This window comes from Brassica oleracea, chromosome C7 (assembly GCF_000695525.1).
Source record: "Brassica oleracea var. oleracea cultivar TO1000 chromosome C7, BOL, whole genome shotgun sequence".
Lineage (NCBI taxonomy): Eukaryota > Viridiplantae > Streptophyta > Magnoliopsida > Brassicales > Brassicaceae > Brassica > Brassica oleracea.
This window is the reverse complement of record NC_027754.1, coordinates 40,462,064-40,488,738: the sequence shown is the minus strand read 5'-3', so window position 1 is coordinate 40,488,738 and position 26,675 is coordinate 40,462,064. Positions and strand designations below refer to the sequence as shown.

The window sequence follows — 26,675 nt, the reverse complement described above, 5'->3', positions numbered from 1 at the left end:
GCCGACATCTTATCATTTGCGTCGACGCGCCTTCAATCATTTTCGCTTCTTTGTAATCATTATACGCAAAATTTGCAACGAAAATGTTTTTTTAACAACTAGAATATCAACTCAATACATTTTTTTTTCCCATCTAGTATTGTATCAAGAGCTATTCGGTTGTAAATACAAGAAACAAAAGATATTTAGCTAACCATCCAAACAACTTTTTAATTAGGTATGCGGATATATGCAGAAATGAGAACTTATCACTTTGTCCCTATAGCTGTGTTTAGCTCTGCGAAACCGAATATAAATTATAATAGGGTGTGTCAGTAGATGTCAGAGGAAAAAGACATTTTATCTTCTAAAGTTCCACTTGCACTGATATAGAAAACACGAGCTAAGAACGCGTGGGGTACGTGAATGATGTAGTAATAATACAAATATATAAAACAAAATACTCATTTCTTTTTTTTGTAACAGTAAAATAATTATTGTGTAATGACAATCAAATACGCTTGATTTTAGTTTTCTAAACCTTTTTGGCTAAGAAACAGAAGTACAAACATTAAGCTCAAACCATACTTATGTTACAATCTAAACAAAATTAAAACAAATCAGAGAAAACACGTGTTAGTCATTCATGAAACTTCTTGAATTAGCGGTGGTTGCATGATGTCATCATCTCATCTCCACCACCGCCGGTAAAGCTTTTGAAACCACAGTGAAGCTTCTTTAATTTGATTTTGTACTTGTTGTATAGGGATGTCTTTCACTATCAGACTTCTTGAACGGAGCATCTATATTTCATCATAAATTACAACCTGAGGAAGTTGAGTCAAGTTGAAGAACGACTCTTTGTCAGACCGATTTTTATAAATCGCCAACTCTGCTGAATCATCTTCAAGGATAACTCCAGAAATCCATCAAACCTACCATCTTTTATCAGAGATACTTTACCCAATACGCCATGATAGCGGCTCATAAAGAGAGGTTAAGATTGAATTTATGGTGAAATAAGTTTCCGGCAATAATCAAACAGGGTTGAGACAGAGCAAAGCTGTGAAAGGCTGGTGATGAAATACAACTAAAACTCGCACCCGGTATCAAGACCATGACTTATTATCTTCAATCAAACTGAGAGAAAGAGATGAACTTGAGGCTTTGCTCAGAATTGATGAAGAAGCACTTCAAAAGTGCAAAAAAGATGAATCTGGGGAAAAAAAAAAGAGAAAGCATGAGAAATGATTCTCTAGAAAAATCAAAGGAAATGAGAAAATAATGATCGCAAGAGAGAAAATCTTGGAAACAATTTTTACATGGACAAGTGATGATTGAATACATATCCTGATGTTTAAGATAAACAAATTATTATTTCGGCATGTATAGACACATGGGTATGATAGGTATATTCGAAAGTGAAATAATACACATACCACATAGCTAATTAATCTTTATTTCGTGTATATGGAATGCAATTGCTCTTTTATTAAAGGTCGAGGCCCAACTGGACCAAGCCCAAACAAAAATACATCCGGAGCCCCATTAAAAACCCCAAACTAACACGAAACATATTAAGCCCCAACCCATAAGGCCCATAAGGGCAAAGCCCAAACCACACCGAATCAAAATGGACACGACGAGAAACACGTGTTTAACCCTCAACTGCGAAGAAAACACGTGGCACCAGATCACTATTCCTTTTCCACCGCCGACGAAACCACGCGGCGTTTCACCGGAATCCATCGAGTTCACAGACACCATCCACGGTTGTGCTCCTTTCTTCGGAGAGCTCCCAATCGATCAACATCGAGATCTCTTCCAGAGCCACCAAGCCTCCAATCACCAGATTAAAGAACTCCAACACCTCCATCTCGTTTGTCTTCTTCGCCTTAGCTTCAATCTCGGAGAGCATCAATCGATCTATTCGAGATCTGTCCCGAGAAAGCCAAACCGACAGACTGCAACACATAACAGATAACCCCACCCTGATATATAAAGGTCGAAAAACCTAAAGCCGGCGACGCAAGGCTGTGAAATCCTCCACCCCCAGAGTCAAAAGCCAGCGATGACGAAAACTGACGAAGATTCTTCATCCCGGAGTAAAAAAAAAGACATGCAGAGCCTAAAAGAAAAAAAAACATAAAGGAAAACAACAAACCGGACCGACGGTGGCTGTGAAAGCCCACTCCGTCGGCCGGAGACACTGTTCACGGTGGTGAGAGTTAGTGAGAAGGCAGAGCGTTTTCTCTCTCTATGTTATAACTATCTTTTTCCAAGATTTTTTCCATTATCAACTCAATACATTTACTTCTGAATGTTTTTTTCTTACTTCTGAATGTTAAAATGCAGTCTCAGCCAATACGTATAAAGCAAAGATTCACGAACAAAAATACAAATCGTTATTTTCTGATGATGTAATCATTTGAGGCGTATATATATGTTTTGCTTTTTGGGTAGGACTAATAATGCTCAATGTTGTTAAATCATGTTTGATGCGTAGCTTAATAACAGAATTTGCTGTAGTCTAATGTCACCATCATTAGGGGACTTTAAATGTTTGGACCTAACTTTCCTTGGTTCCCTATTATGTTTTCGAATATTATATAGTCTCTCGAACATGTAATAAATCGATTGCTTAAAATCTATTATTCTTGAAAGATAGTCAGTGGCATCGATAAATTGAGCAAGAAAAAATCCAAGCAGTAAAAAGAAGATAATTCCAATTTGACGTTTCGCATAAATGTTTTTTTATCAGTTTTTGATACTCGGTCGATATATGTTAGACAATTTTAACATATACAAATTCTGTGAAAATTACTTTTATACCTGCGTGATTATTGAGATTCTAGTATCGTCACGATTAATTTTTAGTTTTATCAATAATGGTTTTGGGAATCTGTGTTCTCTATAAAAATATACACTTAGTGTAGTAAATATGGAGAAGCTTCAAGGAATGCTTGTAGTTAAAAATTAGGAAGGACCAAGTTTTTTTTCTTTTGAAAGGGTTAGAAAGGACCAAGTTGGCTCGTGCGATATATCCTCCCATGTGGAACGGACGTGGCGCACACATTCCTAAGCTAACCACACCGCCCATTACAGCAAAGCACACGTGTGGTCTTGTCCACCCACACGTGCATTCATGGTCAAATATTCCTATGCAGCTATGCTCTTCTTGGTTGTCCCCAGTCAGTGGTCAAATAAGATTTTCTTAATTAATAATGTCCAGATGGGAAGATTTTATTTATCTTTTAAACAAGAAGGTTCATTCATAATTACAAATGAGACAGAGTATAAGTGAGAAGGCTTCTCCTAATGCTGAGAAAATGCACAATATCACTAGTCACTAGAGGAAGGATAAGGGAGGATATAAATGATCAATTAATTCTTCATGGTCTGCGGATGGATGAGATACGTCTGGAGTATATATAATATGCATGTTCGACTTCTTATCCAAATATAACTGAAAATGATTAAGCTATGTAATCACAAATAAATTTAAACTTTGAAGATGGTAATAGCTAGCTAACTAATTTGTTCCTAATCTTGACACTATAACTAAAAAATGGGTATGAGTATATAAACGTCATCCTCTACTGCTAGATGATTATGTTGCTTTCGAAAGCTGGATCCATGCGGTTTATATAAACTTTTTTTTGGTGTAAGGTTTATATAAACTTTTATTCGTGAATTTTTGCTTTACGTTAGTTTAAGACGAGATCTTAAGCGTACTCAGTGGCGGATGGAGGAATGAAAATAGGTGGGGGCACATATATATAAAATATTTTTTAGTTGGGGGCATTTCATAGACACCAGAAGAAAATTTTAAAATGAGACGGGGACACGTGATCCCATACCAGTGTTTTGAAACCCGATCCGGATCCGCGGTTGAACCGGTAAACCCGGTGACCCAGAAAATATCCGATTTGGGTTTTGTGAAATATCCAATATTTAGAAACCCGCAAAAATTCGTAAAAACCCAGTAAAACCCGGAACCCGATACCGGTTGAACCACCGGTTGAACCAATAAATAACTTTAACTTCTTTTTTTAGTTTTTAATTATGTTTTTAGATTATGTTTTATATTATAAATTTCCAATTAAGAAATTAGGTGATGATTAAAAAAAAGTTAGGTTTTCTCTTTTTAATTTTATATTTGTAATTTTTAGATTTTGATGAAAATTTCACTATGCCACCTGAAGAAAATGAAATGAACGATGGTAGAAAGAACCAAAATTAGTTGATGTGATTTGGTGTTAGTTTATTTTCGTTATTGACAATTTATTACAATGATCTTTTACTTTTGTTTTATTTTGTATTTGAAGTTTAATTTATTATTCATATTTACACATTTAAATATTTATAAATTTTATGTCTTGATTTTTTTAGATGTCATACATCTTACCTTGTTAGAGAAAATTTTAAATAGTTTAAACTATTTTTTGATATTTTGTATGTTAAATGAAAATAAAAATATAAAAACTAAAGTTAAGTATTTTCTAAATGTTTTTAAACATAAAATATATACATATCCAAACTATTATTTTACTTTCTTAAAAAACATTTACAAAATATTAAACTTTAGTTTCTATATTTTTATTTACATAGCTGATATATTATTATATAATAAAATTAATTTATTTATTAATCCGCGGTTAATCCGCGGTCGATCCAGTGACCCAGCAACCCAGTAAGTCGTCCGGTTCAGTGTCCGGGTCGGGTTTAAAAACATTGCCCCATACCTTTGGCCGTACGTCCGCCCCTGAGCGTACTTTGTATGAAGACACTTATAGGACAAAGCACGCACGTCGAACTATATTAGAGTATCCTATAAGAATGATTTCTTACGGTAAATTTTATTTATTTTTACATTAATCAGATGATTTTGCACACTTTATTTAACCAATTAACCTTCCAAACGTTTGAACATTGGCTAAAGCCACAAAGTGGGATATATTTAAAAATTGTTCTCCAGAAACATACCATTTCCTACTCGTATGTATTTTATTCTTATGCTATACATATTTAATGGGGTGAGCTGTTGCTCATGTGATTGATTCATCGGTTAACCAAAAATCGTTTAGAATATCTTCGGTCTATAATGCGAGACACGTGCAATGTTTGATATCTACATTGTACCTATGATTTGTTTTAGGTGTGTGTTGATATATGTTTTGAACCTATGTTTTGAACCTATTCTAACAACAATAATATAGAATTGTCTCCAATAATAAAACCTATCATTTTGTGTGAATATTAACCAATTTGATAAATCACTTTGAATCTTTATGTCATTTATGTATCGTGCTTAATCATATGTTTCCACATTATCCTTCTCGCATCTGTTATAACAGTGTGTGTGATGTAATCATTAAAGAGTTGCTCTAGTGAATCGGTTTTTCAGAAACAAGAGGAGCCCACTTCGAACACTACTCCTTTTCCTATTAGTCGGCCTGAACTACATCTACATGTGATAGCGATTAAGTTTTGATTTGGAACTACCTATTTAATTTCCTAAAAGAAACAATCAAAATATTATAATAAAACCGACAAAATGAGTATTTGGCATCGCTATAGAAACGCAGAAACGGTGCGAGTCATGTGGACTACAATCATCGAAGTGATGAAACACAAAAACGCATAACGCATAAAAGTGAGGGGAAAATGATTCATTCCCCTGAGAACAACTTATTTCTGGTTTTTTTCACGCACGAACTTTTAAACCATGCTAAAAACCACATGAACAACGGAAAAATAATTTATTTTCTTATGAACTAATTGTTTTCGACTATTTCACACACAAACTTTTAAGTCATGCCAAAAACAACATAAACAATTCTATTTTTTGAATTACATACACAAACTATCGATTTTAAACTAATTCTCTTAAAACCGTAAATGATGTTGTTTAAACGTTAACTTGGTTTATGACAGGTAGATAGTCGGTTTCATTTAGGTTGATAAAAATTGAATACTATGTCGTTTTGTTCTTCTTTTTTTTGTCAACTGCTTTTCTTCTTCAGAAATCGTTTTACTCTTCATCATCAATTGAGGATAAAATATTTTATTTTGCATTTTCGAGTTATATGACATAGTAACTGGTTGGGTAGATATTTTCGAGTTATATATGACATAAAACATATAAAGAGATCATATGACATTAATTTCTGGATTGAGGAGAATATATAAATCCCTGCAGAACCGGAACCTGAGAGTAACATCCGCTTACGGAACCAATCAAGCGTCCTAGACTACACTAATTTTATAGTTCCTTGTAACAATACATGGAGATTGGTAAGTTAGTATTTGTTGTTCTTCTTTCTTTAAACCGTCCTTCCACCTATCATAAACCAAGTTAACGTTTAAATAACACCGTTACGGTTTTAGGAGAATTACTTTAAAATCGATAGTTTGTGCATGTAATTCAAAAAATATAGTTGTTCATGTGGTTTTTGGCATGACTTAAAAGTTTGTGTGTGAAATATCAGGGAACAACTAGTTCATAGGGGAATAAATCATTTTTCCATTGTTCATGTGATTTTTGGCATGGCTTGAAAGTTCATTTATGAAAAAATCGGGAACAACTAGTTCATAGGAGAATAAGCCATTTTCCAAACCTATGATATGTCCTAAACTTCCTACATAATTGTTGCCATTATTATTATAGTAATAAATTAACAGTGAGGAGTCCATAATCAATGGGACAACCTTCTCCAAACTAAGCACGCTCATGCAAATAAACGAATAGCACACAAAATCACAGTGACATAAAAAGAAATAGATGATCATCGATTATCATAGGTTATCTTAGATAATACTGGATTTGAAATCCTGAGTGCGAGCCCATTGAGGATACAATGAGAGCCCATTGAGCTTCTTGCGGATATATATTATCCTTGATTTGATAAAAAAAATAAAAAAAATATATATATATATATATATTATCCTTGATATCAACTTAGGGCCTGAGGCATAAGATGCCACTTTAGCAGAGCCGGGCTTGTACCAAGGTTCACGAAACATTCGTATGGGACCCCCACCTAATGGGGCCCCACTCTTAATTTTTGCTTATGCAATGTTAGTATGTGTAATCTTATGTGTAACAGTGCAAGACAAATTAAAAATCAGAGTTTTGGTTTGTGGTGTACAAAATAAAATATTATGTGGGTCTGTAGTATTACCAAGTAAGTTATTTGACTTTCTCTATTTTTTTATTTATTTAAATGATTTATAATATTATAGTAAATTTTTTTTTAACTCACCAGAAAAAACTTACAAAACTGGTTCTTTAGCTTCTTTTTTGTAAACATAAGTTCATAAGAAAACCACAGATTTTTTTTCTTTTGATTCTTAAGTAAAATCAATTTTTTTTTTCTGAATAGGGCCCCGGAAATCTCAGGCCCGGCTCTGCACTTTAGTCACATGAATATGAAGGATCAACATATTCTTGTGGGTGAGGCAGTGGCAGACTTAATTAAACGTAATTGATTCTGAGATTTATGGTTTAGATTTTTATATCTGGTTTAGAGTTTATGGAGTATAAAACTGTACAGATGGTAATTTGTTTATAGTAACTCTTTCGCAAATGCCTATACTAAATGTTTAGTTTATGTATCAATCATGGATCATGATGTGAGGCTCCAATCCCGACAGAGTTAATGACATTGTAATAAATCGGGAAGTTGTAATCAACTTTGTTGCTAATGCACCCACTGCTGAACAACTCGATGCCGTCACGATTTGATTGATACCTGCTCATTGACATGCCAAAGTTATTGGCACATCATGCTAGACTTGAGAAAGGCCCCAGTAAGAGCCAATATCTTTGTAAAATAAATTCAGTTCAATATAAAATACTTCTCGAATCTTTGTTTACTTCGAGCAATGACTTTCCTCTCTTTTGTTTTTAATTCCAAATCATGTATGGGTGATTTTATAGCACACACTTGGCGTCTCTCCTTCACTTGAGACTTCCCTGTATCTTCTCTCAGTCTCAGTTTCCCTTATGGCCAGTCTCGTCAGCTCACAACAGAACTCTGAGACATGGCATAATATACCTCTCCCAGAAAGAAAAAAAAAAAGATTTCAAGCTTATTGGGTGCTTTTTAGGGTAGGCTGACCATCGCTCTAGATGTAAAAAAATTGAAGTGGTCTACGTCTCACATTTGTGACACTTTCACCTTTTCGATGTAATTATGAAATTATGCAGTAGTACCATTTTAAGTATTAAACTGCAGATTTACTTGATTTCTCTAAGAGACCTTATGAGTCTCGCTTTATATGGTTTGATAAAACTTTTCTTAAATCATATACGGTTGCTCTGCTTTGGCAAGTTAAAAGGAAAAGAACACAGAGAAATAAAATGTACTCCACCATGAGATTCAATTTAACTACACCAAAGCACCATACTAACCGATTTTCTGTATTTCATTATCGATAACTCAAAATCGAACCAACCACCCTCTCTCTCTTTATAAATAGTTTATGAACTTACTAACCCATATTTACTTATATAACGTTGTTCCTGCTAAGTTTGATATGAGACAAGACAATGCCTCTTGAGATATTTCTTCTTCCTATCTTTTACTGTTGTGTATTCTGGATATTTCTAGACCATGTCACCAAGCATCCCTATCTACCCTGCAACAAACCAGAAACAAGTTCCCAACTACTTACTCCCACTGCTCAAAAAAACAAAGCAATGGATAATATTAAGCATGAAAATGATAAAGGTTCAAAAAGGGAGATGGCTTAACCTTTTGTCGACATATGTTTATAGGCCGATCATCGCTGCAAAATGAAATACAACAGCTGTTACATGGTTTCTTGTCATTAATTGAATATTACAATTAACAACACAATGCAACAAAAATATAAAACCTCATTTGCTTCAACTTCACACAATCTTACGGATCAATATGTAGCTCTAAATGGGCAGGTTGATCCAAGCCTAAAAGTACCTTAGCGGGAGAAGTGGATACTCTGAAGCAATCAGCATTCATCCCCACAAGACACAACCCAGGGAAGATAACCTACACTCGCACACACACATTCACGATACGCTAATAAAAAAAAACAATCTTTCTCGGAGAGGCAATTCGTCGAACACCTGGAGGAGACTTACATCGAGATGTTTCTGCAAGGTCTTGGTCCTCTTCCGTGGCCGACGAGATGGCCTGTTCCCACTCATGCTGAACACGTCTTCCTCGATCTCGTCACGAGACAGAGCCACCCAGAGCCTGTGATTCTCGTTCTTCGCCTCAACGCCGCCGCCGCCGCCTAACCCGGGAGACTCCGCCGGAATCCCTCTCTGCCTGTTCGATTTCGCCTCCGCCACCGCCGCGACTGGTTTCTGATTCTTCGCCTCCGAAGCTCCTCCTCCGCCGCACGCCTTCCTCGGCCGCAGATTCCACTTCCTCTTCTCTTCGTCCTCCTCCGCCGACACCGGAACTTCCTCTCTCCGCGGCGGATTCTCCTCCGATTTCACCTTCTTCTGGTGATCGCGCTCGGACGACGGAGCGAGTGAGGAGAAGGAGAGGCGCGGCTGACGAGACGATCGCGACGCAACGGTTCGGTTGGAAACGGGCGGCGTCTCCGGCGATGGGTCCGATTTGGGGTCCACGTCAGTGACAGCAGAGACTTGAGGTCCAAGGGTGAGAGGAGAAGAGAAACCGTGGAGAGACTTCTTCATATTCGCCGGCGAAGTAGACATTGGGGACGAGAGATTTGAAACGGAAACCTAAAGCGAGAGATCAAAAACCCTAAGAAGCTAAAGAAGAAAGCAGAGGAGAGAGAGAGAGAAGAGGAGAGGGGGGTGCATGCGTTTGTTTCTAATTTTGTTTTTATTATATTTTTCTTTGATTCTTCTTCCTCTTTCTTACAAAGTCTTTCCTTCTCTCCATTTCATTTGTTTTATTGGACCTTTTCTCTATTAAATTTCATAATAATGAAATAACAAAATTATAGGTTAGGTTTTTATAGTAAATTTCAGAAAACTAAAATATATTCCTTCCTTTCACTGAAACTAATGTAATACTAATATACAAACAAAGGGATCTAATAATTAATAATTACACAAAAATTGTGTTGCAAAATTTTAACGAAATATACTTCTATTGGATTTTTAATTAATATAATTTAGATATGCTATTTAGTATGCTATAAATTATAAACACCATACTTAGTTATGAGAATCTTCTAAGAGATTCTTTTGTTTGTCGACTTGATTATTTGCTAATAAATGGACCAAAGAATTAATGGCGTTGCTTAAATGGGATATATGTATGTGTTATGAAATAACTTATAATTTATAGTATCGGGAAATTTAAATAAGAGTAGAATTCAATACCCGTAGGAAGCAAATAACACTTAATATGAGAGAAAGAGTTTATTATAAGGAAGAAGAAGAAGATGTAATTGTGTACAAAAGAGTGAGATGAGTGATGGTATTTATAGTGAGCAACAATACATAAAATATCAAAGATGGTGCTTGATTTGGTAAATGAGTGGGTGATCATAGTGCTTGATGAGTAGATGATCATAGTGCTTGATGAGTAGATGATCATAGTGCTTGATGAGTAGATGATCATAGTGCTTGATGAGTAGATGATCATAGTGCTTGATGAGTAGATGATCATAGTGCTTGATGAGTAGATGATCATAGTGCTTGATGAGTAGATGATCATAGTGCTTGATGAGTAGATGATCATAGTGCTTGATGAGTAGATGATCATAGTGCTTGATGAGTAGATGATCATAGTGCTTGATGAGTAGATGATCATAGTGCTTGATGAGTAGATGATCATAGTGCTTGATGAGTAGATGATCATAGTGCTTGATGAGTAGATGATCATAGTGCTTGATGAGTAGATGATCATAGTGCTTGATGAGTAGATGATCATAGTGCTTGATGAGTAGATGATCATAGTGCTTGATGAGTAGATGATCATAGTGCTTGATGAGTAGATGATCATAGTGCTTGATGAGTAGATGATCATAGTGCTTGATGAGTAGATGATCATAGTGCTTGATGAGTAGATGATCATAGTGCTTGATGAGTAGATGATCATAGTGCTTGATGAGTAGATGATCATAGTGCTTGATGAGTAGATGATCATAGTGCTTGAGTTGGTAAAGGAGTGGAGGATCATTTCACAAATCCATAAATTTTATGTTTTATAATCATGTAATCTTTTGTTTTATTATTGGTCAAAATATGTATAGATCAAGAACTAATGATATTTTTGTTTAAAATGGTAAAAATAAATGTTCTTAAGTTATGTGTTTAATTCTAAAAGTTATAATAAAAATGGAAAGAATATTAATTTAAACAAAAGTATATTCACACGAAATCTACAGTTAATTTAAAGCTATGTTTTATCTCAAAAAACGAAACACTGACGTTGCCAATATTATTGCTTGTACTTGTTTTATTCTGAAACTAATACTGCTTGTTATTTAGATCTAGTATAAATAACAAGCAGTATTAGTTTCAGAATAAAACAAGTACAAGCAATAATATTGGCAACGTCAGTGTTTCGTTTTTTGAGATAAAACATAGCTTTAAATTAACTGTAGATTTCGTGTGAATATACTTTTGTTTAAATTAATATTCTTTCCATTTTTATTATAACTTTTAGAATTAAACACATAACTTAAGAACATTTATTTTTACCATTTTAAACAAAAATATCATTAGTTCTTGATCTATACATATTTTGACCAATAATAAGACAAAAGATTACATGATTATAAAACATAAAATTTATGGATTTGTATTAAAATAAACTTCATCTAGTTTTAAATAACATAAAATTTCAAAAAATCAATTTTTAAAAAAATGGATATAGTAATTAATTGAAATCAAATTTGTTTAAAGTCTATTTTTATTATTGTAAAGAATAAATATAAACAAAAAATTATATGTACGTAAAATACAAAGTTGATAAATAATAATTAGTTTTTAGAAATAATTATTTTAAAAACATTTGAAGTCTTAGCCATTTTTAGTTTTCATGTATATACGGTTACGAATTTTGTTTTATATTAAACTCCAAATATTTTAGAATTGACATGGCTTTTCCCTTTACTCTAATTTCGTAAGATAACAAGATAGTAAGATACAATAATTACAAATGAGAAACACGCGTATATATTGTATATAACTAATAATGTTGGAATCAATTTTTGAATGCATGTATACACATATAAGTATCATGCATAATTTAGAACATCATGATCCTCTAGGGCGAAATAACATCGCAATTTCCTCTCCTTAATATCAGCACACCTTTTCTATAATAGAGGAAAATAATCCTATTAAGTATTACCACTTATGACTTACCTGTGAAGGTTGGATGTCCTTTTCTCTAAGTCAAGGCCTTTACAAAAGTATTTTCTTTGTTCATATTGACTTGTTTACCTACTTTCTTCAAAACTCGACGTGATGAAAAACTTTTATATTTGGGAGAGAGCCTGGCAGATAATGAAATAGCCACCCAAATCTTCTCTTACGATTTGGTTATAATTTTAAAATAGAATTATTTTCTTAAAAAATATTATGAAAAAGAAAAAGAAAAAGATATTGTTTAATTTGTAAAAATATTGAGCTCATTTGACTCTTTTGTAGGCTAAAATATTATTATTGCTTTTAAATCTTTTAACCTATTGATATAGGTGTGGTCCAACTATTTTAATACAATTATTAAAAAAATTTATTAATCATTTAAAAGAAATATTATACAAAAAAGACATAAATATGACTAAAATACACATAAATATAAAAATTAAATTTCTAAAAAATGTAAAACAAAAAATACCCGCTGCTTTTAAATCAATAACATACATTTCAAGGACTTTGAACAAGGGTTGTAAGGAATGGGAGCATTGTACTGTGGTGGTTTTCAGCTTAGTTACTCAGTCAATAAAATCATGAATCAAGCCTTGCTCACTGTTATTTTAAACCAAGGAGGCCTCGGGCTTGGACCGAAGAAAAAAGAGACACAATAATAATACTATTATAAAGTTTTTTTTTTTTGAAAAAGGGCATAATATTATTATAAACTTATAAACTTATAAACTTATAAACCACGTCTTGGTTGAATATCATTATCTGGGGATCACGATGAAAGATCATCTGGGGATCACGATGAGGGATCATCTGATTCAAATGAAATAGTTATATATGAGAGTGTGCATATATATTTAGATTTTTTCATATTCTTATACCGTTGACAATGACACCATTTGCTAACAATATAGAGTTATGGAAATATATTGGCACATGAATAGCTGACTATCCTACTTGTAGCCATCGTGAATCAAGCTATGAACTACCCTTATACTTTAGTTTCAAAGGATTCTCATCCATAATTACTTTCACATTATCTAGTATATTTGATATGTGTGGATATACGTATACGAAATATTCTTTTGAACCAATTAAAATAGGTATAGACCAATAGTTATTTGTTTCTTTTGCTTATACGTTCACTTTTGTTTTGTTTTTCTAATAATTCACTAATCAAGGTGCATGTAACAATAAACCCAGCTGTAATCTGTAAAGCATGACCAAATAAAACTAAACTCATAAGAACACAAGAAAAAAATCGATCTAGAGAAATCACCTTACTAAAGGATTCGAATTTGAAGTTTCTAGTTATATCATAAAAAAAGAACATATAAATATTGTGATATTATTATTGAAAATTTCCCTGATTTTCATCCGATCTTAAAATATCGTCGATTATCGTCTTTACTTTTTCAAGTAGATATCAATTAAATATTAATCTTCTTAATTAGGTGGGAATATTATCCTTTTACGTGTTAACCGTGTTTGGAATCAAGACACCTACAACACGTTTGAAAAGTCCAATACTCCAATATATAAATAAAGAAAATCCCACAAAAATGGTTTAGCTGATCTTATTTTTGTCTTCATAGATGGTATTCATTGCTCACACACATAGAAAGCTAATAGTAATGGATAACAACTTTGAAAAGACACGAAAGGAATATGGATTTTTAATTATCGTGGAAATTTTAGGCACTCGCTCTTCATCGCATTGAAATCAAATGAGAATTCCTTTTTGATGCCTATCAGTTAAATGAAGATTAAAGTGAAATGTGAATCACATGCACCTTGATAAGGACTGGCGGTGTGGATTTATAGCTGTTTGCATTATTACTTTATTTATTTACTAGAACTTAATTCGCCATATGCTCATGACTATTTTGAGTTTTAAACGTTAGCTATATAACTATTCTTTTGGACGTTGTATTTTGAACAACAACAAAATTTTGAATTGTATGTTTATGTAAATACATATTTCCTTAGAAAAAAAACTATACATTTTTCTGATAGATGTTTGATATAGTTTTATATTTTTTATATTGTATATTTACTTATTATTTATTTTTTCTTATATTACAGAACAATTCTCTCAAATAGTCATTTTTAAGTTTTTGTCAAAAATAACATTCAATAAAGAAAATGACCAAAATATTTTTTTTTATTTTGAAAATTTTAATTTTTAATTTTTAAAAATTTGAAATCTTCTCCTCAAAACTCTATCCCTAACTCTAAACCATAAATCTAAATTAGTTAATCCTAGGGTATAAATGTATTTTCACCTTTTAATAAAATTATTTTTGTCATTTTTTTAATTAAAAACTATTTTTGTGACAAAAACTTTAAAAATACTATCCTAAAACATTTTTCTAAAATAATCTAAGAATTATTATTAAAATATCCTAAATTAGGTTTAACATATTTCAATTTAGAGAGATATTCTCAAAATTAAGGATATTCTTGTGTATGTGTTCACTTTTATCTCGTAAATAGATAAACATTAAAAGGATACGTGATTTAGAAAAAGAAAAAAAAGAATATGTGATTTGTCCAAAAAAAATAAAAAATAAAAGGATATGTGATTTAACGGTCGAGGTTAGATGGAAAGTAAGATAGTAATAAGTAAGTGGTCTTATCATCCATGATAAAGACAAAACCAAGCCAGCTGTAACTCGGTTTGCTTTCACTGGTACCACATAAACATATAATTGTTATGAAATAACTTATAATTTATAGTATCGGGAAATTTAAATAAGAGTAGAATTCAATACCCGTAGGAAGCAAATAACACTTAATATGAGAGAAAGAGTTTATTATAAGGAAGAAGAAGAAGATGTAATTGTGTACAAAAGAGTGAGATGAGTGATGGTATTTATAGTGAGCAACAATACATAAAATATCAAAGATGGTGCTTGATTTGGTAAATGAGTGGGTGATCATAGTGCTTGATGAGTAGATGATCATAGTGCTTGAGTTGGTAAAAGAGTGGAGGATCATTTCAAAGTTTATCTTATAACAGTATGTTTGTTTTGTCATTGTTAGAGTAGAGACCAAAACATATATATATGACTATTTATTTTGTCATCAAATGGCAACATTCTTCTATGGTTTAGGCTGCCCAAAGCTCTGGGGCCATCTAATTTTTTAGGCCGATTATGAGTTTTTCGTTACTTTTGAAACATTTTGCCAGGCCGATAAATCGATGGGCTTCTCATATACAGAGAAAGCCTTTTCTTTTGCTAAGTCATAGAGTCTACTACACACAAAATTAGGGCATTCCTCAGTTTCTTGTTTATCAAGCAATAAGTCAATACTAAACTACCCTTACCCTTAAAAGGCCGAGTGTCATAGGCCCAATAACGTAACCCAAACTGTGGGCACAGATTGTTGAGAACTTAAAGTTCGAATACGTTAACAGCTGAGATTTTATCGTGGGGATCCTATCAGATCCGATGAAAGTCGTATGGTATATTCTATTTGCCTTTATAATATCGGTCTACTTGTGACCACGCGGCTGAGATAAGTGGGTCATACTTGTGCTTAACAAATAAAGAAACCCTCGCCTACGGCATCATTTATTATTAGAAAAACACATGTAAGTTTCATATGTCGTCTATTGATAATATGTTTTTTCGTCAAGTTTTTGTCCAAAATTATAATCCGTCAATGTGTTAACTCTTTTCTATTTATGCAAAATTCTTTCTTACATCCATATCTCTTTTACAAATATTTTACTATTATTTTATACTATTTATTTATTTTTTTATTATTTTTTAAATAAAAGATTTAAATCTAAATCTATTAAAGATACATGTCTAACCTTCGGATGAAATGTGCACATATATCTGCATAGGATGACCAGAAAAATGTGACTTAGTTATGCATGACAGGTGGATCGAACCTAATGTGATGACATCCCAAGCTTTTCCCCTTACCACTTGACCATAAGCTATGGTCTAATATTTATTTCTATTACTTAATCTCATGTTTTCGCATTGTTAGTTTTTATTTGAATGAAATATTTTTTTTCATCCACCTTCCTAATTAAATTACTAGGTTTACTGATTATTAGATTATTACCTTTTATAGTTTTTTACCATTTTCTTTGTATATAAAATAAATTTATTTTTATTTACTTAATATAATATTGATTTTTTTTTTGTGCTTATGGCATCAAAAGTTTTTTACCATTTTTTGTGCTTATGGCATCAAAAGTGCTTATGGCATCAAAAGTTCTTGTGCTTATGGCATCAAAAGTTATTTACTTAATATAATATTGATTTTTTTTTGTGCTTGTGGCATCAAAAGTTCTTTGGCACGGCTCTGCTTAATCCAACCACTCATCGTGAATCATGATAGGACATTCCTTCAAGGTGCTTACTTGTAGTTTTTCTTTTGGTAAAACTTACTTGTAGTTAAGCCAGTTACAAAAAAAAAAACTTACTTGTAGTTGTAACAGAGAAGTTGTAGGCTTACGATGACTGCGTTGTAACATCCTATAAATACTCCATCCTTCTCGTTAAGATAGAAGTTTAGAAAAAAAAACTTGTTTCACAAAGATATTTTTTTATGTTTTCTATATAAAAATTATAAATTTCAATAAAATTAATTGAATTTATTAAAAATTATTGGTTAAAAAGCACTGAAATTTTGATAATTTTAAAAAATAATATATAGTTAATGTGTTTTCATGATATGTGTGAAAACACCAAAATATCTATGAGGGAGTATTTCATATTCTAGCTTTAGATTTTGGGATTATATCATTTAGTGAGAAATAGTGTTATTTTAAAAAATACCTTTGGAAACATAATTACAATTTAAAACTTTTTTTTGTACCAAAGCATTGTTCTAAATAACAAAAAGAGAAGTATATTAGTCGAGTGGAATGTACTAATACCACGTATATACTGTTTGACACCAAATAAGCTATCTTTAAAAAGACTCTTTAATACGGTTTAGTTAACTAAAGCAGAAGAACACAACTCGCATAAATAATTGTTGATGGGAAACTTCAGACATTTCATCACTAAATTATTTGGCACGTAAAAAAGTGTAATAGTAAACATTAAAGATCCGTTACAAATTTTTTATTTAGTCTCTTTAAAAGCCTTCAAAAAATTTAATTGATTCACTATAGTCTATATAGAGACTAAATTTAAATTTTGACCTTAACAGAGAAATAGTAATTCAAATATTCCATCTCCAAATATTCTTAGCTTCAATTTTTTTGTTGTTACGAATATTACAAATTGGATATTCCTAGTTTCGAGTATAAACTTTTTATCAAATATACATATATTCTTCACATGAATTTAATTATAGTAAATTAATGCAAGTTGTTAAATAGTATAAAAAGTTGTGTGACATATATGTTTCCATAATATATTAACCGTTCTAGACTTTAAAACACTTTTTCACATGATATTGAAAATAAAACTTTTAAAGTAATACTACTTTTATATCAACAATCTACAAAATTTGAATTAAGCGGATTCACAACAATAAAACTATCACAAAGTATAAAGTTACATATTTTGGTCTTTAGTCAAATATTAGCAATAATTTTATGAACATAATAATGCAAAGATTTGTTGAGAAAAAAATGGAATATATCGAAAAATAGTCTACAAATTAGTAGTATTTAAATTCAAAGGTTTCTAAAAGAAAAAAAATAAATAAAAAGTGAATATAATGCTTTGACTAGAAAATAAGGAAATGAAAAAAAAAAATCAACATGCGACACAGCGGATAACTTGATATACTTGTGTAATAAATCCGACCAGATAAACCCCCTTTTTAAATATCGCACCTCACCTCCCTTCTATCAGATTCTGTGCTTGCGAGATTATCTTCGATCTGATAGACGGCGGCGGAGGATCAGATCCGATTAGGATATGACTCGCCGCTGCTCTCACTGCAACCAAAACGGACACAACTCACGTACATGTCCGAATCGTGGCGTCAAGCTCTTCGGTGTTCGTCTCACCGAGGGCTCGATACGCAAAAGTGCCAGTATGGGTAATCTCAGTCACCACTCGGGGTCAGGATTGAGTGGACTCGTGTCGAACAATCCGGGCTCTCCTGGCAATGGCCCTGACCACGACGGTTACGCCTCCGAGGATTTTGTTCCCGGCTCATCCTCTAGCCACCGTGAGAGGAAGAAAGGTGCGCGTTTTCCAACTTTATTGGACTTTATAAATCACCTGACTTGATGATGATTGTGATGGGATGCTGTTTTAGGGAATCCATGGAGGGAAGAGGAGCATAGGATGTTCTTGTTGGGTCTACAGAAGCTGGGGAAAGGTGATTGGAGAGGTATCTCTAGGAACTATGTGAAGACGAGGACGCCTACTCAAGTCGCAAGTCATGCTCAGAAGTATTTCATCAGACAGTCCAATGTCTCTCGCCGCAAGAGACGTTCTAGTCTCTTTGATATCATTCCTGACGAGGTTAGTTTCGACATTTGCTTTCTGATCCACTTGATACTGTAACTTGTTCAAAGCTAATGGATTCTCATGAGGACATTCCGATGCAGGCCACTGACTCTGTTCCGGCGGCACCGTTGATCCTGGAAACGGAAGAGTGTGAGTCAATGAAATCCACCAACTCTGTTGGTGTTGAGGCACCAGAAGACAGCATCCAAACGCAGCTACAACCACCACCGCCTGGTTCATTCCCTGTGCTGTATCCGGCTTACTTCTCACCATTCTACTCATTCCCCTTCCCGGTGTGGCCTGCTGCGTATGATACCGAGCCGGCGAAGGAAGAGACTCACCAGATTCTCAGGCCAACAGCTGTGCACTCAAAAGCCGCCCCGATTAAGGTTGATCAACTTCTTGGTATGTCTAAGCTCAGCCTCAAGGAGTCTAGCCAAAACGGTGTATCGGAAGAGTCTCTTTCACTGAAACTCGTTGGAGGTTCGTCTTCTAGGCAATCTGCCTTTCATCCAAATCCAGCTAGTGATGGTGGTTCGGACATGAACACAGTGATTCATGCTGTCTAAAGATCTGCCTGATGGGACGGTGGTCTCTCAGATTTGTAGCCGTAGCCAAGTGAGTCATTGTCATTAACATGAAACCACAACAATTTGCAGACAGGTGCCAAGGCTGGGCTCTTGGATTAGTTCTTGGTTATATTATAAAGATTGTTTTAGTTAGGTTTGTTTGAATTGCTTAGTTGAGCTTTGTTTTTTAGGGTGGAAAAGAAAGAAAGATAAATGTTACTGGCCTTTGCCTTTGTTTTTTTGGTTTAGCATAACCCTTGATTTCGTTCAAAGATGTATTAAAAACTGCTTAGCATTCTAGGATTTATCACAATAAGTTTCTTATGAAGATATCTTCTTGTGTCATCCTTCTGGTCTTTATCTTATCGTTCATAATCATAACAACAAATGTACATAGTGTTGGGTGGGGACTTGGGAGAGACAGAGTCCCATGTCTAGGCCTAACGCATTTTCTTGAGAATTGAAGAACCGAACTGATCAACCAGACTAGAACTTACTAATATCCGAACAGTTTCTATTTTTTATATATATCTAATGAATCAAAACTATTTGAATATCTAACATACAATTTATATACTTTAAATATTATATATATATACTTTCAATTTTTTTTTATAATAAATTAAATTATCAAAAATTGAATTATTCGAATATCTTATTTGAATTATATGAATTACCCGATATATTATCTTAACAATTTTACTTACTTGATATTTTGCTCGACCAATCCAAATTGTCTGGTATTTGTTCAAATTGTTCAAATTACCCAAAAAATCTAAACCGAACCAAAATCAAATCAGACATGAATTTTGCTCCAATTTTTTTTAAAATATTAACCGGTTCCAATATTTACATCAGAATCTAATCAAATTAAGTCATAACCGAAGCAAATTTTATAAAAAAAATTGAACAGTTTACACAGAAACAAAGAATCGAGAATGAAATAACCAAACCAAAACAAAAATTAAATGTGCATGTCTACCCATGCCACTGTCCTATTATGGGCTAAGATATTCAGAAAGAAAATGTAATCAGCTGTCGGAGTTCAAGAACGCTGTCCTGATGGCGGGAATTCTTAACCGGACACTAGTTGTTCCTCCGGTTTCTTGATCATCACGCTGTTGCTCTCGTTAGCTGTCCGAATTTAGGGTTTAGAGTCCGAGCGAGATACGAGTCTCGGTTTGGAATCATTCTATTGAGCTACTTACGGCTCGCAGGTAAGTTTTGGTGGCTGATATTGTAGACATTACGTCGCTTGTATCATCTTCTGCTATTCGAGTTATTGATCTTAGGTACTTCGCCTCACTACTGTGTGGTGTTGACTTGAAGACTCTCGTCTGCTGTTCGAGTTATTTAATCATACAACCTTCACAGATTCAAAAAAAGTAGCTTATTAAGGTATCAAGATTTTTGTTTTCATCGATGAAGTGTAAACCCCATAAACAATGGACCTACATAGAAGCTTGTTAGCTAACTATATAAAACTGAAAGCTTAAATTAATTAACACTTTGCCGGTATTATCCATGAGAAAAAAAAAAGACATTGCTTTTCATTCAAACTGCGTGCATTACATTATGACAGGCCTAGAGACTGAAACGCAGAACACAACAAGCAGGACCCAAGTTAGACAAACTCGTCCAATGTTAGATGAGTTTTTGCGGCCAACACATCTGCCTTTTCTTTCTCCAACAGAGCTTCTACCTCCAAGCTCTTTTGCTTAAGGTTTTTCAGTTCTTCCTCCAACTCTCGCATACGAATCTCACCAATATGCACCTTCCCCTTATTTTCCTTCACTTTCGTGAGCTTCTTCTCCAACCAGTCCACCTTAAACCCCGCATTTTTTACGTATGCAAGTGCATTATCTGCTTCCACTAGATCTTCACTGGAAAGCTCCCCAGGTGCCAGGCATGATGTTTCGATCAGGCAGAGTAGGACATTCATGCATGCTGTCCTCAGATGTTTGTTCTTTGCACGGAGTACTAGTGCAACGTCAGAGTGTTTTTCAAAAATACGTCTCGCAAATTTTACCTGCAATTGGAAAAGGATAAATACTGTAAAAGGATATTTACTTATATGACATTTATATGAGCTGCTCAACTGATAAAACTTTTTTTTGAGAGAGAAATAATTAATACAGTTTCTTGAGTTTGGAAACAGCTTACCTGTGAAGGAAGAACTTGAAACCTGTGAAGGAAGAACTTGAAACCCATTGACATCTACCAATTCACCTTTATCATTCAGCTTTGTCTTTTTCAGAGGTTGTTTTACCAACACAAAGATCTCTATCTCAACAACAATCTTGACTTCTCCATTAACAATAAACCCACCATTTTCGTCCTCCAGCTCGCTAAGGGGAATTATAGATGTAAATCCCCACTTTGTGTGTTCCGCGCGATATGTTTCTGAAAACAACAAAATAGATTTGCTTTCATAATGACATCAATGTTTACAGATTGACCAGGTATTCCAGAAACAGCCTAACAAAAGTGGCTAGAGTAATCCGCCTAACAAAAGTGGCTAGAGTAGAAAGAATATTCACCTTCCAGTTGAGAGACCTTTTCTGGATTTTTATTAACAATAGTACATGAAAGTTTTGCGTGTTCACTCCACCCAGAACAAACATTTGGACCATCATTAACCCAAATAGACAGACACAGTGTACTAGCCTTACTATTTCCACCGGGGTAGGCCATGAGACTCCTGCAAGCCGAACCCATGTAAGACTATTGATGTCCTCGATCATAAATCTAAATTGGACTAAAACATTAAAAGACAAATTCTATTTTCTTAGAATATGCAGCAACCATCACATCAGAATGCTCACTTATACTTAGAATGGAAGAAAACATTAGAGAATAAGTTATACTCTTTAAGTTCTAACCATTTGCAGCCACCAATGACGACTTTATCAGAATAACTTTTGTTAGATACCAAAGATGAGAATTTTTTTATCACCCAAGTGAACTTGATGTCATCCCCCATTGGTCTTGATGGTGAATCCTACAGATCTAAATTTGTAAAATTAAATAATCAATAAACAATATCTCGACAAACATAACCCTTTCATTAACGAAAAGAGTCAATGTAATCAAAGATCATAAAGACCAAAATGGTTTAAGTATTTACCCCTCTGAGTTGCACCGAGAAAGAAAGAGAGACACGGACGATGTACTTCAAAAGTGCAGCTACACAACTTTAAAAGCATCCAGGGTTGATTACCCAGGACGAGAGGAATGCGAATCGTTTCAGCTCCCCATGGCGCATGGCGTTAATAAATAAGTATTAAGTAATTAAGACGAGAGGAATGCGAATGGCTTCCATCATTTTGTGCAAGGTGTTTATGCATTTATACTTAGAGAAATTTACAATATTGGATACTTTCTCATGCGTCTCTGTCATGTTGACACACTTTCTCCATGAGGTGTACTTTGTGCTTTACTTTTGATTTTTTTCTTCCTTTGTTGTCTTTCATGTGCTTTACTTTTGATTTTTTTCTTCCTTTGTTGTCTTTCATGTAGACGAAAGAAATGCTAAGTTCTTGTTCGATGATGACTACACGTAAAATAGCCAAAAGTTAACTTGCTTTGGGTGTATTAGTTTAGTAGGTTTATTGAACAGTGAGATTGAGTTAGAACCGTTGGATTAAAAGTTTATAAAATAAATCAGACGGCTATTATTGAAACAAGTACACATCTACTTGTCACGTGGTGGATGGGGATTTGTACTTTGGTTGGGTGATGTGTGGTTAATGTTAGTGTGGGTGGAGAACTTGTGGTTGCGGGAAGGGTGTGACTTTGGGGAAGTGCTCTGGCCAAGAACAAGTGGTCAAGAGTTGCGTGGTCATTGTATACAATATCCACATCTTTCGTCACTACCACTTTCATAACAATTTTCATAAGCTTTTCCGCCGACACCTCCTCCATACCCTCTGGTTTATGGTCTATTTCTACTTATGAATCTTCTTTCTTCACCGATTCTGTAAGCACCATCACCATAAAATCACCTCCCCCACCTCGAGCAACACCTCCATACGCATCTTTACCTTGTGTTATCACTTTCGTCGGTTCCATTTCCGTAACCATGACCTCCACCACCATAAGATGATTCTCCACCATCTTCATTATCACTTTTGTCTCCATTTCAGCAATTGCATTTGGTCGTTAGGATGTAATCAAAGGAAAAGTAGAGATAAATTATCAGATTAAGGTCTCTAAAAAAATAAAGTGATTTTCGGTAGAAAAAAATGTAAGAAATAAATTATGTTTTTGGATCTGAGTTTTTAAGCATAACAAAAATAAAATGAAAAGTAATTTAGTTAACTTGTGCTTTTAGTTGTTTTAGTTGGAGAGTACAAGAGATATTTTTATGAGACAAAGTATTTCACATGGTAAAAGTATGTCTGAGTGTAAAGGAAAGTGTAAAAATATGTCTGAGTGTAATTATTTATACTTATCTAGTGCCTGAGTAGTTTGAGAATTCTACGTTTTTAATGATCTTTTTGTATTGTTTTCTTTGATATTTTCCAATAACATTTTTTTTTCTGCTTCTTGCAATTGTAGCCATCGATCTGATCTGGTTTTGAAAAAAAAAAAGGTGGGAACCGTAACACCCTTGCCAAAAAGGCTTCTTCTTAATGGGCCTTACCAATTGCGTAGCAAACGACCAATAAAGAAAGCTAATGGGCCTTACTAAAGGTGAGGTAAACCCTAGCTCCCCAATGGAATCATCATCATCTATATAAAAGCAGAAACCTAGCTGAAACAAGTGACTGCGACGCCGGAGATCAGCAATGGGTACGTCTTTCTCTCTGTTATGTTCATTGGATTTGATGATGCATGTTCTTTTTTTATGATAAGTTAGCTAAGAAGAAAGAAATGTGGGGTTTTTTTTTAATTGCAGGAGCGTACAAGTATGTGTCGGAGCTATGGAGGAAGAAGCAGTCGGATGTGATGAGGTTTGTGCAGAGGGTTAGGTGCTGGGAGTATCGCCAGCAGCCTTCCATTGTCCGTCTCGTCAGGCCTACTCGTCCCGACAAGGCCCGTCGTCTCGGCTACAAGGCCAAGCAGGTCTTTTTCTTCTTCTTCTTCTTGTCTTAAAAAAACTTGTCACTAGTTTTAGTTGAATCTCGAATCAAGCTGGTTAAGCGGTATCTTGAAGCGTAGGCATATGTCTGCGTTAACATGATGGAATACTTCCTGAGACTAGCTAAATTGATTCAATCTTATACCAAACAGACCTCTTATCTATTTTTGACTCTGTTCTTGTCAAAGATTGTTACATTTTTAATAATCGACTTTTACTTTGTGTTGCACGAATCAAGTTGTAAAATTTGGATTAGTTTTTGGTAGTCTCAAATCATCTGTTAGATGGTAATAAGCTGGTCAAGCGGTGTCTTGACGCGTAGGCATTCTCCTTTTTTTTTACAAAGTAGATATATCTGCGTTAACATGATGGAATACTTCCTGAGACCAGCGAAATCATTTCACTCTTCTGACCGAACAGCTCTTTATCTACTGTAGAATCTGTTCTTGTCTAAGATTGATACATTTCAATCTCCTTTTTGTGTTGACCAACTATTTTGGTTATTTGTGTTCAGGGGTTTGTTGTTTACCGTGTTCGTGTGAGGCGTGGAGGTCGCAAGAGGCCTGTTCCCAAGGGTATCGTGTATGGTAAACCCACTAACCAGGGAGTGACGCAGCTCAAATTCCAGCGCAGTAAGAGGTCTGTTGCTGAGGAACGTGCTGGTCGCAAACTTGGTGGCCTCAGGGTCGTTAACTCCTACTGGCTCAATGAGGTTAGCACCAAACCTTATTTTACTTGTCAAATATGATCTGTTTATTGGATAATGAGATTAACTCGTGTACTATTAGACATTAATAATAACTTGTTTTATTCACCTTGCTGTTGTGATGATTGATTATGTTGATTTATGGTGTGTTTGTTTCTTATTTACTTATAGGACTCTACCTACAAGTACTACGAGATTATCCTTGTGGACCCTGCACACAATGCCGTCCGAAATGATCCGAGGATCAACTGGATCTGCAACCCAGTGCACAAGCACAGAGAACTGAGAGGGCTCACCTCGGAGGGAAAGAAGAATCGTGGTCTTCGTGGAAAGGGTCACAGAAACCACAAGAACAGACCTTCCCGCAGGGCTACCTGGAAGAAGAACAACTCCCTCTCTCTCCGTCGTTACCGGTGATCTGCTTTTATGTTATGTTTTTTTGCTCGAGTGCTATATCTTCTCTTGTGTGGATTTGTGCGTCAGATTCCAGAATTTCATTTGTATGGAAGAATATTTTACATTCAAGAGTTTCTGTTCCAATTTTCAGTTCCTTCAAAGTTTGAATCTGACAATAAAGCTATTTTACCTTGCTTTAAACATATAAAGTTCTGAAGTACATTAATCTGGCTGGTCTTTCTTACAGACTATATAAGTCTCTGATGGAACATGAATCTATTCGGTAAATGAGAGACCACGTTAGATTAATCTGTCTGAAGCCTATTTTGACACCTTTTTGGCATTTCGAGTACATGACTGGTGCTGTCTGAAGCTTTATTTTGACACCTTTGTTTGTCTCCCTTCAAGCCTAATACATTTGAAAGTTTTCATCTATAACCAGAATTCTGATTCTTACTTTCATAGCCATCAATCTCATCTGGTTATCATCCTTATGGCCGTTGAAGATGACAATCAGCTCATTATATGGATCTACAACTATAATAAGAAGAGAGAGAATGTCCTTTGATTTTTCCACAACAATGAGATATTGAACTCATTGTAGAGATCCATGTCAAACGAAACTTCTACTTACGGGTGGGCATTTCACCTGATATCCGAAGTGGCACTCGAATCCGAACCGAAATCCGAACCGAAGTAGCAGAATATCCGAACGGATATTGAATTAGGAGAGATTAGATATCCGAACCCGAACGGGTAATATCCGAACTCGAATGGATATCCGAAAATAACCGAACATATGTATAATTAACCTTATATTTCTAGTTTACATCTCTCATTTTATATAAAATATTTATTTTGATACTACATATATTTTAAGTTCATATGATATACATGCAATCACGGAGAAAATGATTTGCTACTCAAATAAAATGCATGTCAAATTTTTTATTTCAAAAATTAACAAAAAGTTGCATCCAAAATTTAAAAACAATAACCAAATTAATGTCTTTTTAGTTTCAAAATGTTATGTCCAAATCTATTAAACATTCAATCTATTAAAAAGAAAAAATTAGTTAAGTGAAAATTATATTTTTAAATACAAGAAATTTGAGAAATGAAAATTTAATTTTGTTTTTTCAAAATCTAAATA

General features: G+C 34.2%; 4 protein-coding genes across 8 annotated transcripts; 2 read left to right on the top strand and 2 right to left on the bottom strand.

Annotated features, from left to right (window-relative positions):
* Nucleotides 1-8,328: 8,328 nt before the first annotated feature.
* LOC106303895 lies at nt 8,329-9,829 on the bottom strand. 4 transcript variants are annotated; one of them, XR_001262577.1, is made up of 4 exons: nt 9,107-9,829; nt 8,863-9,014; nt 8,739-8,772; nt 8,329-8,617 (listed from the first exon to the last, which is right to left on the bottom strand). XR_001262577.1 is itself a non-coding variant. In XM_013740246.1 (4 exons), the coding sequence occupies exons 1-3, from the start codon at nt 9,692-9,694 to the stop codon at nt 8,767-8,769; spliced, it is 666 nt and encodes a 221-aa protein (XP_013595700.1). In that variant the 5' UTR covers nt 9,695-9,826; the 3' UTR covers nt 8,329-8,617; nt 8,739-8,766. The 4 variants fall into 4 exon arrangements, 2 of the variants coding, with proteins under 2 accessions (XP_013595700.1, XP_013595699.1); XR_001262576.1 differs by having other exon boundaries at nt 8,329-8,622; nt 9,107-9,828; XM_013740246.1 differs by having other exon boundaries at nt 8,943-9,014; nt 9,107-9,826.
* An 8,300-nt stretch (nt 9,830-18,129) lies between these two features.
* LOC106303565 (transcription factor MYB1R1-like) lies at nt 18,130-19,608 on the top strand. Its single transcript, XM_013739831.1, has 3 exons — nt 18,130-18,499; nt 18,575-18,783; nt 18,870-19,608. The coding sequence occupies exons 1-3, from the start codon at nt 18,229-18,231 to the stop codon at nt 19,335-19,337; spliced, it is 948 nt and encodes a 315-aa protein (XP_013595285.1). The 5' UTR covers nt 18,130-18,228; the 3' UTR covers nt 19,338-19,608.
* Nucleotides 19,609-20,922: 1,314 nt separating this feature from the next.
* Nucleotides 20,923-22,341, bottom strand: LOC106305340 (MATH domain and coiled-coil domain-containing protein At3g58210-like). 2 transcript variants are annotated; one of them, XM_013741720.1, is made up of 4 exons: nt 22,294-22,341; nt 21,878-22,038; nt 21,523-21,740; nt 20,923-21,366 (listed from the first exon to the last, which is right to left on the bottom strand). In XM_013741720.1, exons 1-4 carry the CDS (start codon nt 22,311-22,313, stop codon nt 20,962-20,964), a joined length of 804 nt encoding a protein of 267 aa, XP_013597174.1. In that variant the 5' UTR covers nt 22,314-22,341; the 3' UTR covers nt 20,923-20,961. The 2 variants fall into 2 exon arrangements, with proteins under 2 accessions (XP_013597174.1, XP_013597173.1); XM_013741719.1 differs by having other exon boundaries at nt 22,220-22,326.
* Nucleotides 22,342-24,044: 1,703 nt separating this feature from the next.
* On the top strand, nt 24,045-25,676 carry LOC106301771 (60S ribosomal protein L15-1-like). The gene is made up of 4 exons (XM_013738242.1): nt 24,045-24,131; nt 24,238-24,404; nt 24,935-25,132; nt 25,298-25,676. Exons 1-4 carry the CDS (start codon nt 24,128-24,130, stop codon nt 25,541-25,543), a joined length of 615 nt encoding a protein of 204 aa, XP_013593696.1. The 5' UTR covers nt 24,045-24,127; the 3' UTR covers nt 25,544-25,676.
* The last annotated feature ends 999 nt before the right edge of the window (nt 25,677-26,675 follow it).

Excerpts from the sequence above, each read along its gene's own strand:
- LOC106303895 (XM_013740246.1), bottom strand. The coding sequence starts at position 9,694 with ATGTCTACTTCGCCGGCGAATATGAAGAAGTCTCTCCACGGTTTCTCT. Across the intron at positions 9,015-9,106 it reads CCTTGCAGAAACATCTCGAT|GTTATCTTCCCTGGGTTGTG; the intron begins GTAAGTCTCCTC and ends GTGCGAGTGTAG.
- LOC106303565 (XM_013739831.1), top strand. The coding sequence starts at position 18,229 with ATGACTCGCCGCTGCTCTCACTGCAACCAAAACGGACACAACTCACGT. Across the intron at positions 18,500-18,574 it reads CCACCGTGAGAGGAAGAAAG|GGAATCCATGGAGGGAAGAG; the intron begins GTGCGCGTTTTC and ends ATGCTGTTTTAG. Across the intron at positions 18,784-18,869 it reads TTGATATCATTCCTGACGAG|GCCACTGACTCTGTTCCGGC; the intron begins GTTAGTTTCGAC and ends ATTCCGATGCAG.
- LOC106305340 (XM_013741719.1), bottom strand. The coding sequence starts at position 22,320 with ATGGGGGATGACATCAAGTTCACTTGGGTGATAAAAAAATTCTCATCT. Across the intron at positions 22,039-22,219 it reads GTCATTGGTGGCTGCAAATG|GAGTCTCATGGCCTACCCCG; the intron begins GTTAGAACTTAA and ends TTCGGCTTGCAG. Across the intron at positions 21,367-21,522 it reads TTCAAGTTCTTCCTTCACAG|GTAAAATTTGCGAGACGTAT; the intron begins GTTTCAAGTTCT and ends TTCCAATTGCAG.
- LOC106301771 (XM_013738242.1), top strand. Across the intron at positions 24,405-24,934 it reads TCGGCTACAAGGCCAAGCAG|GGGTTTGTTGTTTACCGTGT; the intron begins GTCTTTTTCTTC and ends ATTTGTGTTCAG. Across the intron at positions 25,133-25,297 it reads ACTCCTACTGGCTCAATGAG|GACTCTACCTACAAGTACTA; the intron begins GTTAGCACCAAA and ends ATTTACTTATAG.